Here is an 18578-nt window from a genome sequence, read left to right on the forward strand (position 1 = left end):
AGTGGTATTCAAGATTTACTCTTCAAGAGTCCCAAAAACTGTAGGCTCCAAATACCACTTGCTGGGCAGTAAAAATGAGACAGTAACATGTGACTGTTTCCTACTTGCAACAACCAGAGGCATCTGGATGGCTACTCTGAGGAGCAAATGCTGAAGTAAGAGGAGAAGGGTTCTCTCATGGCCCTTCTCAACACAACAAGAGGTTGTGAAAATCATGTCATGATACAAACCTGATTATTTGAGTCTGGCCATCAGAAACCAATGAAAAATAAATAGTTATACGTCATGTGAGATATCTGCAGTGGTAGGATTCAGCCAGTTCGCACCACTTCGGGAGAACCGATTGTTAACTTTCTGAGCAGTTTGGTGAACTGGTTGTTGGAAGAAATCGCTAGGGCAGAGAACCAGTTGTTAAATTATTTGAATCCCACCACTGCTCGCAAATAGTATAAATGAATTCTAGTCCCACCTAAGGTACAAAGTCAGCTAAGTGACCTTGGGCCAGTCACTTGGCTTCAGCCAGGGAGGAGGCAATGGCAAACCACTTCTGAAATCTTGCCAAAAAACTGCAGGATTTGTCCAAGCAATTACCAGGAGTCAAGAGAGACGTGAATGGACAAAAACAAAACAAAACAAAAAGAAAGACAGCCTACAATGGTGCATAAATTAGAAGCCACATAATCAGATATAAATGTGGTGCATTTCAAGGTCTTGGGAATTTTTTTCCTCACTTGTGCTATTTTACAGTTCATTGAAGATATTACGGCAACACTCTGGAGCATTTGTTTCCTCATTAGCAAATCTTTCATAAAGATCTACTTTACTCCCATTTGATTTACCAGTTCTTGATATTCTGTACAATATACTACGGAGCTGCCTGTCAGTAACAATTTGTTCTACTGGGCAATCAGCTTCTGTTTTGAAGAACACCTTGAAACAAGGAATATGAATTGCTGAATGACATAGCCTTACATGACTGCTACTTATTTTCATAATAATTGAGAATAAACAAGAAAATAATGCTTTTATATTAATTAATGAAAAGTATTGTACTTAATATGTTGGTGTATTTTACTGAATGTCTATAAATTATATGCACATATAGAATGCCATTAAATGGATAGTCATAAAGTACTTATTGTTATCCATAAGTTCCCTATGAATTTAAGTAATCTTATAAAAAAGATAGCATTGTTGGTTAATACCTGTAGAATCCTGCCAAGCACAAAATGCTGCACAATTATTAACTTGAATGTAAAACAGCATCACTTTGAAATTAGAGGACTATGTTGTTTTTAAAGAAGATTAAGTTTTCCAAAGAGGATTCCTTGGCATTTAGTAGTTGCAGGAAATAATTGATGTTACTGTATGGAGCTTTTCTGCTTTGCACAACAAATCGACCCTTTCAAAATACTCTTTTCTGTAAAATTAGTATAGGGCTATATATTTGACTGGGAAGTTGGAAAGAAAGGAACTAAAACCCAGGAAAAGGCAAAGTTTGAATACTTCTTTATGTTTGTCAAGAAAACCGAGGTGGCGCAGTGGTTAAATGCAGCACTGCAGGCCACTTCAGCTGACTGCTAGTTCTGCAGTTCAGCGGTTCAAATCTCACTGGCTCAGGGTTGACTCAGCCTTCCAGCCTTCCGAGGTGGGTAAATGAGGACCCGGATTGTTGTTGGGGGCAATATGCTGACTCTGTAAACCGCTTAGAGAGGGCTGAAAGCCCTATGAAGCGGTATATAAGTCTAACTGCTATTGCTATTGCTATTGCTAAAACTACATGGAGAACGTAATATAGCCACTAGATGTCAAATTTAACTCAATGAGATATTTATATAGCAGGAAACTCACCCCCAAAGGGGTCAACTTCCCACCATCCTAAGATCCAGATGGCTAGATGTTTAGAAGAGTGGTGAAGGACTTTGGCAAGGAAGGGTGAGAACCAGTGGTGGATTCCAGATCCCATCGCAACCAGTGAGCTGTGGCGGGGCTGGGTGTCCACCCCGGGCACATGCGCTGTGCACACGTGCACACCCACCACCCTGTGACAATCCAGCTGCTCGGAGGAAGTTGCACAGGCGCTGTAAGCTATGTGCACATGCGCAAATGGCCCAGTTGGCTTAAATACAGGTAAGGAATGCTGGCGGGCTCTCCAAAACACTGTTCCAGTATGGTGGCCACTCTCCCAGCTGCCACCAGTATACCCATACCGGGGTGTACCACCCAGAACCCACCACTGGTGAAAACCCTTGCTCATCACACTAACTGTCTTTTATTTTTACTATTTATTAATGTGATTTATTGTTTGTGAGCTGACAAGAGCCATTGAGGGTTGGACAACATACATTTTTGTTAAATTATTATTATGATGAATAATTTGTTGTTAGATTTGCAGTGTATGACTGGTGCTAGTTTAATATATCAAGTTCTAACCAAGACCTAAGTATTATTAAGGTGGCACCTACGGATATTGGCTGTTCAAGCAAAATAGGATTTTTTTCTGTAAAGTTAGAGTGTTCACATCTGATAAATTGCTTCTTTCTTTAACACTACTGACTTCAACTAACTCCATTTGGGTTTTTAAATCAACTTTTGCTTCTATATTCTTCAAGTATTGACCATGAACTGGCTTGTTCTTCCAATTAACAAATTGATTTTCAATTGTGTCTTTTCTATAGTCAGTGTTCAAAACTGCACAGCCTTTGGAAGTACAGTGATTAGAACAAATCTTCTATAATAACTTTCTGAGCCATTTACTATAATTTTCCTAAGTAAGGATTTGGCTTTATATTTCCAGCACTATTTGGGCTCCATTGATTAGCTTCTGTCAAAATGCCAAGCCTTATAGCAGTACATATAGTGATGCAAACACAGTCATTGCAATGTGATTCTTTCTAATTCAGACTGACATCTTAGAAAAAAAAACTGTATTTATTTATATTACTTATATGATCATTCATCTTGCAAGTAGTGATTCTGGGTAGTTTAAATCAGGTTAAAAACATAAAAACAAAAGGACCAAAAACAAAATACCTAAAACACAACAGAAAGGCCAAGCCACCATATATTTCAGTCCCAAAGTCATTTGAGGATAGGTCTAGCCCAGCACCCAGGAGATAAACCAGATTTTCAAAGCCTTCCACAAAAGACAACACAATTGGGGCCATCCAAATCGTGGATGAAAATAGAAAGAAAGATCCTACTAGGCGACATTATTTCAGATAAGCCCACCCTGCTGAATGTCATAGAATGAGAAGAGACAATTGGATACAGACAGTCCCACTTAGACAGCATTTTTAGTTAGAATTTATACTTATAAATTATTCCAATTTCTGATGCTTGTAAACACATCAAATTAGCATTCTTTTCACAAGCTAACCTTAAGGGAAGCATCTCGACTGATATTTTGCATAGCTTCTCTTAACATCAATGGGAATTAAGCACATGATTCAACAGAGAATAACCACTAAATCTCATTCATTTACATTTATAAATCTACGTTCAAGATTTCTGATCAAACTGGGTATCAAATTTTATATGAAGAGAGTAATCCAGTAGGGATTTGGTGAAATAGATAATTTTGTATGCTTTGTGAATCTAAAAATTAATATGAAGAATATGAGCATCAGAGAAGAATTTAAAATATATCCAGTGAATTATATTTATAATTATTACATGTATTTTCTGCTCCTACTCTAAGGAATTTTATATACTGCACCTTCCTTTTATAACCTCTGAGAAATCCTGCAGTGTTGATTGGGCCAATTAATTAACTATGTTGCTCAGTTTTATGACTAACTTAGGATATATTTTGTCTTTCTATTTAAAAGCAGAAAAATATCATTTCCCACTATTTGGTCATATTCAGAAGTTATAACTATTTAATAATTGTAAGGCTGCACACTGAAATATATTCGCAGAGTATTGCAGTCAATCAATTCTATATTACTTATGGCTTAGTAAAATTGCATATGACTACAATATGAGTGTTGAAGTTAATTTATCCAGAACGTGAACTGAGAGGTTTGATGTATGAGCCACAACCTTTGTTATCTCTTCCCCCCCCCCCCCCCCCTATGGTTTTGAGACAGTTTTGATTCTTGGAACTGCCTGGACAAGTGCAGGCAGTTTTTTTGGCAATATTTTTTTGTTATTTTGCCCTTGTTATTTTCCAGGGCAGAGGGATCGTGACTGGCCAAGCTGACTTTGTGCCTAAGGACTAGAATTCAATGTCTCCTAGTTTCTACTATACCAAACTGGTCCTCTAATTAAGAGCGACTCAAATTAAATTCTACTATTAGATACTGTAACTTTCATTTCTTCTAGTTATACAGATGATGATTTCGACACCAGGAAATCATCATTTGAAATGTAAAGAAGGCAAGGATAAGAAAAAAGCCAGACTGGAATGAAAAGAAACAACCCATCCCTTTGGCAAAGTTTTATTAGAATAATCTATAAATATTAAATATAAACCCAATCAGCTTTTGTAAACATATTTATTTAGGGGAAGGGAATAGCTCATAATACTTCAAGTAAATTTAAAATAAAAATAAAAGAGTGGAGAACAGTATTTTTCCTCATTTATTAAGAATGAAGTTCTTCAAAACTAAAGCTTTATATTTAAAGTATTACTTCCTCTGCTGGCTATATTGAAAATAGCAGCTACATAAATGGAAAAATAACTAGGTTATTATTTCACAGACAAAGCTAGGAGCATATTAACATTCACATGTACATCCATTTGCTTAGAACTGGTTTAAAACAATATCTGATTCCTTAAATATCTGTAAATGTGTTGGAACTCTAATAGCAAAGATTCCTAAATGCTATGGACTATGGGAATTCCAACAATTATATCCAAATACCTTAAGAATATTATTTTGGAAAAGATGATTCATAGAAAGTAAACTATTTAAAGCTAAAAGATGACCATTTATGAATATTCGAATATCAGCTTTGTCTGAGTAAAATCAATGGATTCATTGCTTTTTATTATTTTCAGATAACAGAATATTGGCAATAAATTATGTAAAGAAACCCAAGACTCTTATTATTGTTTTAATGACCTTTACAGCAGGTGCTGTTATGGTATGTGTAGCTAAAGAAAAATAATCCTTATATTCAAGCCATTATTATTATTTTTAAAGATAACACCTCAATTTTTCAATTCCTGAATTTACTTTCCAAACTTTATTTATTTATGTATTCATTATTCATTTATTTATTTGTCAAAAGTACAAGAAAACAAATATCAATATAGACATAGACATGGACACATGAAAAATGGCACAAATAAATGAATATAAGTAAGCAAACCATAGCCATAAACATAAAATGAGTACATGGGGACAGTAGGGGACACCCACTTAGGGAGCTCTTAAGAAATGTGTAAGGTCCACGATAGACAGTTTAAGGTAAAAGTTGTGGGGCTTAGAGGAACTAACAATAGGATCAGGTAGAGTGTTCCAGACATTTACTACTCTATTGCTGAAACGTATTTTCTGCTATTGAGATTATTACATTTAGTTTGTATCTATTGTTAGCCCTTGGGTTATTGCGGTTTAAGTTAAAGTAGTTGCTAACAGGTAGGACGTTGTGGCAGATAATCTTGTATACTAAGCTTAGGTCAGAATGTAGACGTTATCCAGGTTATCCAGGCCTAAAATTTCAGGCCTGGTGGTATAAGAAATTTTATTGTGAGCAAAGGAGTTGAATACTCTTCTTGTAAAATACCTCTGGATCCTCTCTAATGTCCTAAATACAGTGTGGGTTCCAGGCAGGTGAGCAGTACTCAAGGATAGGTCTGGCAAAGGTTTTGTATGCCCTAGTTAGAAATATAGCATTACCAGAGAGAAACTTTGTAAAATAAGGTAAACTTGCAACCCATATGCTCCAAAATTTAGAAAGGGCTGATTATTTAAGACATAAATACAGTCTATACATTTTAGATGAATTTCCAGTTAGTAGGACAATCCAGTGGTACCTTTTTGAATTTGATGTAACTAGATAACTTATTTAATACTGATCCTTTGGGAGAAAAGTGTTAAAATGCGAAGTATGATTAACACTGAGAATAACATTCCATGTTGTTTATAAGGTTCTCCACCCATCCAATTTAATTCTCTCAGCAGTCCTGGAAGACTATGCTGAAAGATAATGACTGGCCCAAGGTTACTCAGTAAGCTTCATGGCTGAGTGGGGATTTGAACCCAGATGGTGCCCACTCCTAGTCCACCGCTCAAACCATTGCATTAGCTGAATAAATAACATCATGACTAGAGCCACCTGAGGCATCTTTAAAAAGTTGGAATGATGGAGGATCAATCACAAAACAATATATAAAAATTCACCACCATTACAGTACTCCAAAAATAGAGCAAGGTTCACTTTGGACTGTTTTTAAAAAGCAATCTAATAGTTTCATATAAATATGAAAGTTGCTTTAAAATTGTGTGGGGTAAATGGAGCCCTCGGGCTTTTATAGCTTCACAAACACTTTCTACATTTAGGAAATTAAACTGAAATTTATGTCAGTTTGTTAATGGCATCACTTAAAAGCATAACAGTTAATTAACTAATTAACAACTTAATTAATTTTGCATTTAACTCACTTCACTTCGGTTAAATCCCTTGATGAAACATAATGACATTTCACTGTGATTTCTGACTAACTACATAAACTGTGTGTTGGGTCATTCTTTTATTTAATAGATATCTCATGAAAGTAAATGACAGAGTTTGCCACTAATTAATTGGGCTCAGTCGGGCCCTGATGAAGAAGTGGCACTCACATGAACAGACAACTGTTATAAGAGTATAAGAGAGTCTTGCTTATCCTTACCCTCCATAAAAAATTAAGCTGAGTCTCAGGGTCTCAGGGTAAATGCTGATTTAAAATAACTGTTTTGCAATTCACTTTGGACAGCCATTTCTGCAGTATGGATAATTTCAAGAACATTGATTTGTCAATACAATACAGAATATAATTTTTAAATGTTCTCTGGAAGATATTAAACTAGGAACATAAGAATGCTAATTGATTATCCAAGTCCTCTCTTCTACACTGGCACTTAAATTTTCCAGAAGGACTAACAGCAGGGACTTAAAATTAGTAAAAATTGGCTTAGGACATTTGCTGCCTAGGACACACCAAAATGAGAATAGAAACAAAGGTGACTATAGTGGTAACATTTTCGGTACCTGAAAGAAACACAACATTTTGCCTCTCAGCTTTTTCAGCTATGTTTTGCCTTGCATCATCCTGTTAGGTAAGCTCCTCGTTGGGAGAGCGAGTGGGTTCAGAGAAGCATTGTGAGAGTCGAGAACACACAAACCAGCATACAGAGACACTGCAGTTTAAATAGGCTTTACTTTTGTGGAAATAGAGGTATCAGAGTCCATCAAACAGTCCAAGTCATACACGGATAAGACAGTCAGTCATCAATGTCTTTCAGTTAAGGGATAATCCAAATAACATAGTCCATAATCATACAAACAGTCCGGTACTCAAAGTTTGCTAGCAGTTGCAAAACTTACAATAGCTCACGGCACTTTCTAACAGCCAGCTTCCAAAACACTGAGATCAGATCAGCCCAGCATCTAACAGAGACCTAACAGTCATTCTGGCTCCCTCTTATGGCTAATTGAGGAAAACAGCAACCAATCACATTTTACAGTATGATTTAAAGAAACAGGTACAACATTGTTACATGATTTATATAGTGCCAACTCAACCGTTAGATTATATTCCTAACAGTAACATATTCGGTACCTGAAAGAAACACAACATTTTGCCTCTCAGCTTTTTCAGCTACATTTTGTCTTGCATCATCCTCTTGCTAGATGATCAGCAATTATAAACTGAAATTGATGCCACTCAAATCTAGCTATATGCTGATTTTAATTTATCACTAAACTTTGATCTTAGCTTTGATATCCACTGACTTTGGTCTTCATTCTTCCATGGAGAAATAATTGTTCAGATGAAATAATTTGTCCCACTGCACCTTCAGTGTTCATAAGACAAAATACAAATAATTGCTTCAGATTTCCAAAAACCCTATCCACATCCAATCAGACTTCCAAATACAAAATGTTATCTGTAACTAATTGTGACATATTATTTTTCATAAGTGATAATCTGATATAAATATTAAAGTCTCCATCTTGACAAATTTACTCAAATCTAAGTCTAATCAAAGTCCTTTTGACAATGTAGGGCAAGTTTCATGATATTTAGATAGCCAGAACTAGATATTTAATTTGCGCAGTGGATTAATGCTATAATGTTGGCTAGAAAAAATATGTGGGCCTGAATTGTTGTCTTATCTCTGTGATCAAAATTTAGCTATTGTATACACTGTGTAACTGCATGTTCACATGTATATATCTAACTTTAGCTGCTAAAATTATTTAATATTAAAAAGTTATTCTGAGATAATTTTTTGTTTTGCTAAATCAGTTTTTAAATTTGCATTTTATTGCATTTTTGCTCAATATCTACTGTTACTCAACCTTTTTTTTAATTCAAAGATTTTGCATATTTTTAAAAAAATCTATTCAAATATTAGAAGTATATAACAGCAGAAACTCTACAGTATGTATAATGTATATAAAAACTATACATCAGATATTTGTATATACATTTATTCCAGGTATTTTTGCACTACAAATATACCATGTACTGTATATTGGGAAATAGGTGGAATAATTAGTGAAGCAAAACAAAATAATCTATCATATCAACCAAGTAAGACTTTTTTCATCAAGACTCATTTAATCTGATAATGAAAAATCAAGAAAGATTAACACAATTTAAGATGTTATTCAGAATTGTACCTAGACTGACCCCCCAAAAGATTAAACTGATGGCTTTGCCTTTACTATCCTTACAAATAAAGGAACATGTCTTTATTTTTATTTGTTCCTTTGGTTTTTTCTTTAAAAAAAAACTTTTTCAGGCCTATATTTTAAGGTAACACAATGTGAGAAAATAAAATAAAAAGTATGCTCCTAAGACTATTGGAAATTGAAGGAAAAACAGATATGCATGTGTTTGGTATGAGGAGTGTCAAATTAATTTTACCAATTGTGTGTGAAATCGTTGCCAAAGTCTATTTTGGAATATACAGAGATAACTTACTTAGTTATAGGCACCCTGCTGACTTAGGAAAATAAGCTTTACTACCCAGTCAGCCATTTAATGTGGATGTTAATCATTTGTGATTACTAATGTCTAAGTACTTTGTCATTGCCAAGCTCTCATTTTCCATCAGAGCAATTCTAATTGATTTAAATGGTCTGTTTCGCCTTGGTGCACGCATGATCACATCGTAAGTGGTCTTTAGGACTATTTTAATTGCCAAGGAAGTGTTCTTTAAGAAAATCTTGGTGCCCAGAGCAGAACAAATTATTATTGCCATCTACAATACACAAACATTGTTTTTTCTCCTCCTGCTCTGCATGTTCTGTTACTCCAACCTCTCTCTCTTGTGTTCTGGGGAGGGCTTGGGTCTTAATTTATGCAAAATTAATTGATATATCTTTTATAATTGATGTGCTGTAAAATTAATGAGTAATTTATGTAATTAGTCAATTAAGGATAATTCCAGCATATGTTCAATATGCCCAGAAGGTGTACTTTACAAGTAGTTATTTGTCCAGGAGTTTGAAGCTGAGAAAACTACCTAATTAATTTTTTATGCATATCAGCTTAGTATCTGTTTAACAGCTCCCTTTGTGATAGCAGATTTAATATTTATCTTTCTAACATGTCTGAAAGGATGGAGAATGGATTAGCCTCCTGGTGCCTGGAAGGAAGGCCTTCCACTCCAATTGCTCCTGTCTTTAATTGTAAGTGATCTTGGCTTTCCTGGGTCACTCAATCCCACCTTCATTGCTTTCCACACATGCTCCAGGGGGTAAGGGGGGGGGGATGAGAGAGAGTAATATGCAATATTACAAAATGTTGTGCACCATGTAAAGCCTGCTCTGCCCTGCTTGTGTGGGTGCTTGACGGTGGGTGGTTAAACATTTTAAATTCTTTCTTCTTTTCCTGACAATGACTCTTGAAATGTATCAGAGGACTTAAGGGGCTATTGAGAAACAGTGAGAGAGATCTGTTGGCTAATTAATTGACGCTGTTTGAATATTCATACCTAATATAACCACCATGCTCTTAATTACATTGTTGGACTATCTCTAAGGAGGCTAAATCACCAAAGACTTAATTAATGTAATGTATTCCAGAGCTGGCTGGCTCAAAAGGAAGACAGTTGCTGTCAAGAGTTGCACCGTGACACCTGGCTGCTGATGAACAATCTTTTGTTGTTACTCTTTCCAAGATAAAGGAAAAACTTTGTTCCTTATAGCTGTGGGGGGGGGGGTTGAGTTTCCTTTTGACTTAAAGCAATCCCCCCCCAAGCACCAATTTCTGACATCTTTCCAATGGAAGAGGCAAAGTCTGTTTTACCACCTAGATGCCTCCATTCCCTATCCACAAGTATAGTTGTTTTTTTTAAATCACTCTTGGATAAAATATATGAACTGTAATAATGTTATAAAATTATTTATTTATCAGATTTAAATAACCACCTATCTCAGAGAACATGACTCTGGACAGCATACAATAGAAACGATAAAATAGGAATATTAAAAATGATCAACAGTTAAAAGCAGTAATGCAATATTAAAAGGCAAAAACAGAGCATCAGATCTCGCAGATAAGGAAGCCTGACTCTCATTAAATGTTGGATTTTGAAACTTTTACTGGAAATAAAGAGAACAGAGGCAGACATCTGGACCGGATCTTGCAGCAATCTCTCTAAGGAGAGAGACAAGGAAATCCATCTTTAGCTTGGCTTTAGGCTCTGCCACCCCCTGCTGCCAGACAGGATCCCAAGATACTTGAAGCCCATCACAATTAAGCCTTGGAAGGCCTTGCAAACTGGATAATAAGCTGGACTAAAGCATAAATTTGGCTTCTAAAGCCATATTTAAGGTTGGGTTTTGTGTCCCAATCTTAATTAATTTTTCTGAACGTTGAAACATTCAAAAGGTTAATCACTTGCACAGTTTTCTCTGCTGCTCCACAACATTACCAGACAATGTGATGCAATGATTTAGATCCTGAATTAGGATTAGATAGGTCCATTCCTAAGGATGGGTTCAGGCCCATCCTTAGGAACGGAACTATCCTATAGGACTTTGGACCACTCTTTCTGCTCAACATTATTTCTTCAGAGATAAAGACAAGATGAAAGCAAACTTAAAGTCTTGAAGGGTAGATGGGTGGAACTAAAATCTAACCTGAAAAATACATATCTTCTCTTCTGAGGGTGGTAGAAAATTAGGAAAGAGAACCAGAAAAGCTGCCCTCAGAATAAATGCTGAAACTATGATAATTTTGCAAAGTTCAAATATGAAGGGAGTAAGTATCTCTGCTTTTTTGAAATGGGATTAGAATTAAATATGTGAGTGAATGACCATTGCTAGGTGGTGTTTTGGGTACAAAGAGATTAACCCCATTTATCCCCAATTTTATTGGTTGATAAACCACATAATTAAAAATGAAGATATACAGTATGCCTTTAGGACCAACTGTTCACATTAAAAAGCAGCCAAGAAATACAACAAAGATACTACCGGTAGCACCAACCAGCAATAGAGAAGCAATAAGTCTTTGGAAAAGTGATTCACATGCAAAGATATGTATATACCTACAAAGATCACAATTGTGCAGGCTTTCCCCATGAAACTCTGTTGAAGCACAAGTTGGACTTTGAATAAGTAGGATAGAAAGAGATTGACAGTTTTAACTTTGATGTAGGAAAATATTCCAGAAAATATCATGGATTGTCAAAATCATGGGACAAATCACTCCCAGACCCAAATAAACACATACAAAATATTGTACATTGGACACATTATATAAAGACTAAGCCTTTTCGAAATATGGGGGATATCTTCCTGTAGAAAATCTATATGGTCTCCAAGAGTCTACACATAATTGATGACACATAATCATTAATCATACCACTGTCTTCCCAATATTTGTCAAATATTGTAAATATTTTTCAGAGATCACGTGTCAATGACTCCACCTGGGGACATATTTGGGAGTTTCCAGAGAGAGAAACGGGAGGATCTCTCCTTCTCAAGAAAGAGTCCTCCTGCCGCGCCTGGGCGCCCGATTCTGCTGAGCTGAACCCCAGTTATCCCCCGGGAATCCCTCAGTCTTGGAAGGCCAGAGGAGAGCCGAGCGCTGACAGTTGGGCTGGCGGCGGGGATGCGCCATCCGATTCGGCTGCAACCACAGCGGCACCACCAGAAATCTGGTGCCTGCTTGGCAACCTGCGGCGGCAGCGCCCAGGGAGCTGCCCAGAGGAGGGGGTGGAGGGAGCCCTTGTCTTTGACAGCCCTGCTCCGGGCGCGAACAATTCCCCTCCCGGCTCTGCCAGGAGCAGGGGGGTTCTTGGGGGTGGGTGGGCGATCGGGCTTGAGAATGGCCTCTTTTGGTCAGTGCTGGGGAAATGGGTCCGCGCACAGGGCCGGCCGGGAAGGAGCGGATCCGCTGCCAATTGGGGGAATCCCGGGGCGCAGTTTGGCAGCCAGCCTCCCTGGCAGCAGCCAGTGTTTGGAGAGCCGGTAATTGTACTGTACACACACACGGCCAACTCCTGAAACCCGAAACGGCCGCTGCCTGATGCCAACCCGATTAGCGGAGCTGCTTTGCCCTCTGGAATTGTCTCGCCGGCTTCCAGCGGCAGGTCAGGCAGCGGGCAGGGGAGGCAAGGGGGACCCGGGCTTGGGGACTGAGGCGAACCTCTGCCCGCCAGGTTGCCTAATGATGGGGGAGTGTAGCAGAAAAAGAAATTACGCGGAAATGTATTTTACTATACTGATGCCAAGGTTTTGTTGTTGTTGTTCAAACCTTTTTTGTCCCAGCTAGCTCTGAACATAGCCTGGGCTGGGGAGAGGGTAATCCTTTACATACATCTATAGTTTTATGTTCACGGAACGTTCTGGCTGGAGAAGAGACACGAGCCATTTCAAAACTGAATTCATGCTTTTGTCCAGTGTTTTTTCTCCCCTTAACAATGCAACAAGTTGTTCACTCATGGTTTCTTTTGTGGGTGTGTATTTTCATTTGCTTTAAAATGTGTTGTGTTCTGTGAGGTCCTCTCTGCTGTCTGATAATTTGGGTTACTTTTGCTTGTAAACTTTAGCACCATCCTTTCACGACCGATTCAGCAGGGGGATTCCAATACGCTCGAAAAAAGGGTAATGGTGCGCATCGCTCAGGGTTGAGACAGCGACACAATTACGCAGACATTTCAAACCTTTCTTTCCCACTCAAGGTATTTTCACATTCTTCTCCGGATCCGGTAGTTGTTTTCCGACCACCAAAAATTCCTCGTTGGGAAGTCTCAGTTCTGGCCTGCAGAAAGACACCTGCCCCTTTGCGCTCTTGTTTATGCTGCGAAGGGCGAAGCGCTGAAAGAAACGTCTCCGTGTCTTTTCGCTCTGACCGTTCCTCGGTGCTGATTCAGTGACTGAAGATACTATTCAAAAGTGCATTCTCCGCCCGGAAGAAACATACTTTCCTCCCAGAAATGGGGAAAAGCACCTTCATTTTAGTGCAGCACCTTCCAATTTTTGCTTAGGTTGGGGTAAGGGAAGTGACACTATTTAGCCCACAAGCCTAAAAACGTAATATATCCTTTCAGAGACGATAGGGTGCAATTCCAAGGTTTCTCTGCATCAATTTCAGGTAGTCTTAGATCACATTTTTACCAATCAGCCCTAAATGCTATTATTTTAAAGCACTTCCCGCCTCCCTACGCAGATAAATTCTAGCTTTAATTGCTCTGGACTGCACGCAGTATAGGAAGGCTGCTTTACAATGACGTCCAATTGATTTCAACAGATCTTACCCGAAGGCTAAGCCTTTCCCTATTGGCCCGTTATGCTAACCTGGAGGCACTTCAGATTCGTTGTATTATATGACCATAAAAGCAAGTATAAACTATCAGCCATCGTGGAGATGTCAACTTTCGTTTTCCTATCTTTGTATTCTATCTCTAGTACCAGAAAGTGACTTCCGAATTGCTGCCTTCCTCTTTTCAGTTCAGGAAAGGTGCAAGATTGTGCTACTTGTTTGAGACAAATTGAACACTTGACTCTTAGTTGAAAGGTAAGTAGGATGTGAACTGGACTCTGCCACTCACCACAAAAAAAAAAACAAAAAAAAAACCGTGGAAATGGATTTGGCCAAGGCCAAGGATACCTGAAGCTAAGGCAGCCTTAGAACATAGAACAATAGAGTTGGAAGGGACCTCGGAGGTCTTCTAATCCAACCTTTGCTCCAGCAAGAGACCCTATATACCGTTTCAGAAAATGGTAGTCCAGTCTCATTTTGAAAGCCTCCATTGATGGAGCACACAACTTCTGAAGGAAAGCTATTCCATTGGTTGATTGCTCTCACAGTTAGGGAATTTCTCCTTAGTCCTAGGTTGCTTCTCTCCTTGGTTAGTTTCTATCCATTGCTTCTTGTCCCGCCTTTAGGTGCTTTGGAGAATAGTTTGACTCCTCGTCTTTGTAGAACAGCGCTATCATGTCACCCCTAGTCCTTCTTTTCATTAGAATAGAGACCTACCCAATTCCTGTAGCCGTCCTTCGTCTGTTTTAGCATCCAGACCCCTAATCATGTTTGTTGCTCTTCTCTGCACTCTTTCCAGAGTCCCAACATCTGGAACACCTTCCTTATCTCTAGCAGAAAGCGCAGGCACCAACTTTCAAAGTTTGGAAGATTCCCTCCACGGAGCCAGCCAGCATCGCCGTGCCCTGAGAGGCGTGGTCTTTTCTCTCACATTGTCCTGTCGACAATAACGAGGACAGGCGCGGGCGTCTTCAGAGAGGAGGGCGAGCGAGGCTTTAGGCGGGGCGGAGGAGCGAACTAGGGGCGGAACGGAATCCAATTCCCAGGCCGGGAGCCAAAGCCAGCTGCCCGTCCTTCAAGTGCCTGCGAGGAGCGGAGAGAGACCTGCGTGGAAGGCTCCCTCCGGCTTCGCCTCGCTTCGCCGCAGGCTTCCCTGGCTCCCACCTCCTCGTCCGCCGAAGCAGCGGGAGAAAAAGGCGACCATTTGCAGCTCCGTCTCTTCCCCGAGCCCAGTCATGTGACGCGAGGGAAGCGGAGCGAGGCGGGGGGCTCTCGGACTCGAGCCCAGCACCGGCACAAAACTGAGCTGGGAAGCTCCGTCGCGCCACAAGCCCAGCCGCCTCGCCAAAGCCAACCCGCCGGCCGCTCCCGCGTCTTTCAGCCCAAGGGCACCGGCCACCGCCTGCTCTGGCTTCCGCGGCTTCCACCGACTCCATCCGCTTCTTTTTCAAAAGAACCGGTCGGGTCTTTGCTGCTTTCCCACTTCAAGCCGGCGAGAGGGACCTCTTTTTTGCAGTCCCCGGGAATCTCAAAGCGGACTCCGAAGTCTCCGCCTCACAGACAGGCGTCTGAGGTCGCCGCTTTCGGGCGGCGCGAAAACGGCCCAGAAACTCGGAAGCGACGCTGGGTGCGGCTCCTCGCGGAGAAAAGGGACGAGTGTGAGGGAAGGAAAACTGGGGAAAAGCTGAAGGAGAGCCCGGCGGTCATTGGGGTTCGCGGGGAACTTGTGCTCGGTCAAAATCGAGGCGAAGATGGAGGGAGCGGAGCGGCTGGACTCTGTGGCGCTTCTGAGCTGAAGCGCTTGGCGAGGGTTTGACTCCGAGGCGGGGCAAAGGGAGCTAAGGAAAGGCTTTCGCGTACCTTTGGCGGGAGGCGCCCTTGGAATTAAGCGGCTCAGTTTCGAGCTCAGGAGAAGAGGAGCGGCGACCGCCGGGCTTGGCGGGAAAAACGGCGTGAGGGGAAAAGAGGCGGCGAAGGGACCGCCAGTTGTTGCGCACGCGGACTGGGCAGGAGGAGAAGTTACAAAGTGTCCTCCGACTCTCGACTTAGAAATGCCGGCTGAATGTGCCGAAGAGGCAGCGGTTCTCCTTGAGAAGCGACGACAGATCCTCCTGCTCCTCTCCTGACGCGGTGTAGGGGCCCTTTCTGGTCCTAGAGCGCGGTCCTTCTGGGCGGGACAAGCCGGAGGAAGGGTAGGAATGTGCCATGCCTCGGCCGGGCAAGAGCTCGTACAGTGACCAGAAGCCTCCTTATTCTTACATCTCCTTGACGGCCATGGCCATCCAGCACTCGAGTGAGAAGATGCTCCCCCTCAGCGACATCTACAAGTTCATCATGGAGCGCTTCCCTTACTACCGCGAGCACACCCAGCGCTGGCAAAACTCGCTCCGCCACAACCTCTCCTTCAACGACTGCTTCATTAAGATCCCCAGGCGGCCCGACCAGCCCGGCAAAGGCAGCTTCTGGGCGCTGCACCCGGACTGCGGCGACATGTTCGAGAACGGCAGCTTCCTCAGGCGCAGAAAGCGCTTCAAGGTGCCGCGGCCGGAGCCCCACATGCCAGCAGCTGCAGGCAAAGCGGGGGTGCTGCACCCCCACCTGAGCCACTATTTCCACCCTCATCACCCGCCGCCACCGCCACCGCCTCCCCTGCAGCCTCCAGCGGCAACCAAAGGACATCCAGACTCGGCGGCGGCCGTGGCTGCGGCCGTAGGAAGGCTGCCTCCGTTCCAGCCTTACAGCCCGGCACCTGGCTTCAAGCATCCCTTCGCCATCGAGAACCTCATTGGCCGAGACTACAAAGGAGTGATCCAGGGCAGTGGATTGCCCTTGGCTTCCGTAATGCACCACCTGGGCTATCCAATGGCAGGTCAACAGATCAGCACCATGGTCAGCTCGGTGTGGCCCCATGTGGGCATGCTCGAGCCAGCGGGTGGCATTCCCCTTTCACCAAGAGAATACGGACCTTTCGGGATGCCGGTCAAGACCATCTGCCACCCATCGACACAGACACTGCCTGCTATCCCTGTGCCAATTAAGCCCACCCCATCCATTGCACCATCTACTGCCATCTCTGCTCTGACGGTCAACCATGTCACACAGCAGCTCTGTCAGACAACATCTCCCAGTGTCTCCTCTTCCCTTCTTGAACAGATTCCACCAAATTCCTCCAATGGCAAAATCTCCTTACATTCTGCCTTGGTACATTCATAGAATGGAAGATGGAGAAGTATGACTCTTGACACAATCCTATCCTCTAAAATATAAGCACAAGGCAAAGATTGGTCTGGGCCTGCTAAATGTCTTTGGAAAGAACATTTTGTATCATAATTACAATTATCATGTATTTTGTCTATTGTAAAATCAAAGTGTTCAATGCCAGGTTCAGGTAAGAATTTCTGTGTTCAATGTTAGCCATCATAAACCCAGAAATAGTCTTCAAGAGCAGACAGATAAATAATACTAATTTTGTGAAATATTTAAAGCTGTATTCAGTTAACACACAAATTGCTATATAATGACACAAGCACGCATGCACACACACAGACACCTCAAACTCCAGTCCCAAAAGAAACTTTATATACAATTGTTGTAAATTTTGCCTCCCTGAATTTCTTGAAAATAAGTTACCCTTAACCACTATTGCAATAGAAAAGAATCAAGGTTACATGAATGCCTATTAGAATTCCACCAGTATTGGGTCAGCCTCGTGATTTCAATGACACTTATTTTCATGTTAGCATGTGCAAAAGTGAGGTGTAGTTGGAGTGAATTTGTAAATATATATATACATATACATATCTCAAATGAAGTATTTTAGCACTGTAGGCTATGAGCTATAAAAATCAGAAAATTTTGTCATTGATTGGGGTTTGCCACTTGTTCTGTAAAATAAAGATCCCCCCACCATGATCTTGCAAATTTAAGGTATACAAGCTTTTAAATCACACAGAATTCTTTATTAACTTATTAAATCCTTCTTATTTCAAACTATTAAATTTAGATCAAAAGTGACAGTGTCAAACAAGAATGAAGTAAAGTAGATTGCTTTTAAAAATTAAGGAAGCTAAATAAAGCAGCAACAGAATGCCATGATTTCAGGAGACTGATATTAAGATTAAAGGTTTAATTAAAATTTATTCTTGTTATATTTTTGTTACTGTAATTTTGATAATTTTGAACATTAGAGCAACATGAATTTCCCAGGACCTAAAGAATATTAAAAATGAAACTTGTGCTATGGATTGGGAATATTACAACTAAAACAATTTAGAGTCTTTCTCAGTTATTCATTAACTCTCAGTTTCTTTTGATTTTTCTTCATTTTGTGAATGAAGAAGAAACAATTAAAACACAGAAATAAGTGAAGATTAAAAAAGAATCTGGGGTTTAAATTTGCATGTATTCCATGTCAGATTGGAAACATTGCCACCAGATGGTACAGTAAAGACTGCAGTAAAGATGTTTAAGTTCCTGAAGCTAAGGTGTAAACTTGTTGCCCTTTTGACCCTTACTTGGAAATAAGTTTCAGCCTGTCAACACATCAATGTTATATTGCTGTATACATGTGCAAAACTTGCATTTTTCTGTTTGTTTGTTTTTTAAGAAAAAAATAATGCTTATCACAACATTTTTA

At 40.5% G+C, this 18578-nt stretch overlaps 1 protein-coding gene across 1 annotated transcript; it reads left to right on the plus strand.

Annotated features, from left to right (window-relative positions):
• The first annotated feature begins 16147 nt into the window (after positions 1–16147).
• FOXB2 (forkhead box B2) lies at positions 16148–17155 on the plus strand. Its single transcript, XM_032213842.1, has one exon. It carries the CDS (start codon positions 16148–16150, stop codon positions 17153–17155), a length of 1008 nt encoding a protein of 335 aa, XP_032069733.1.
• Positions 17156–18578: the final 1423 nt, after the last annotated feature.

This window comes from Thamnophis elegans, chromosome 3 (assembly GCF_009769535.1).
Source record: "Thamnophis elegans isolate rThaEle1 chromosome 3, rThaEle1.pri, whole genome shotgun sequence".
In the NCBI taxonomy this organism is placed as follows: domain Eukaryota; kingdom Metazoa; phylum Chordata; class Lepidosauria; order Squamata; family Colubridae; genus Thamnophis; species Thamnophis elegans.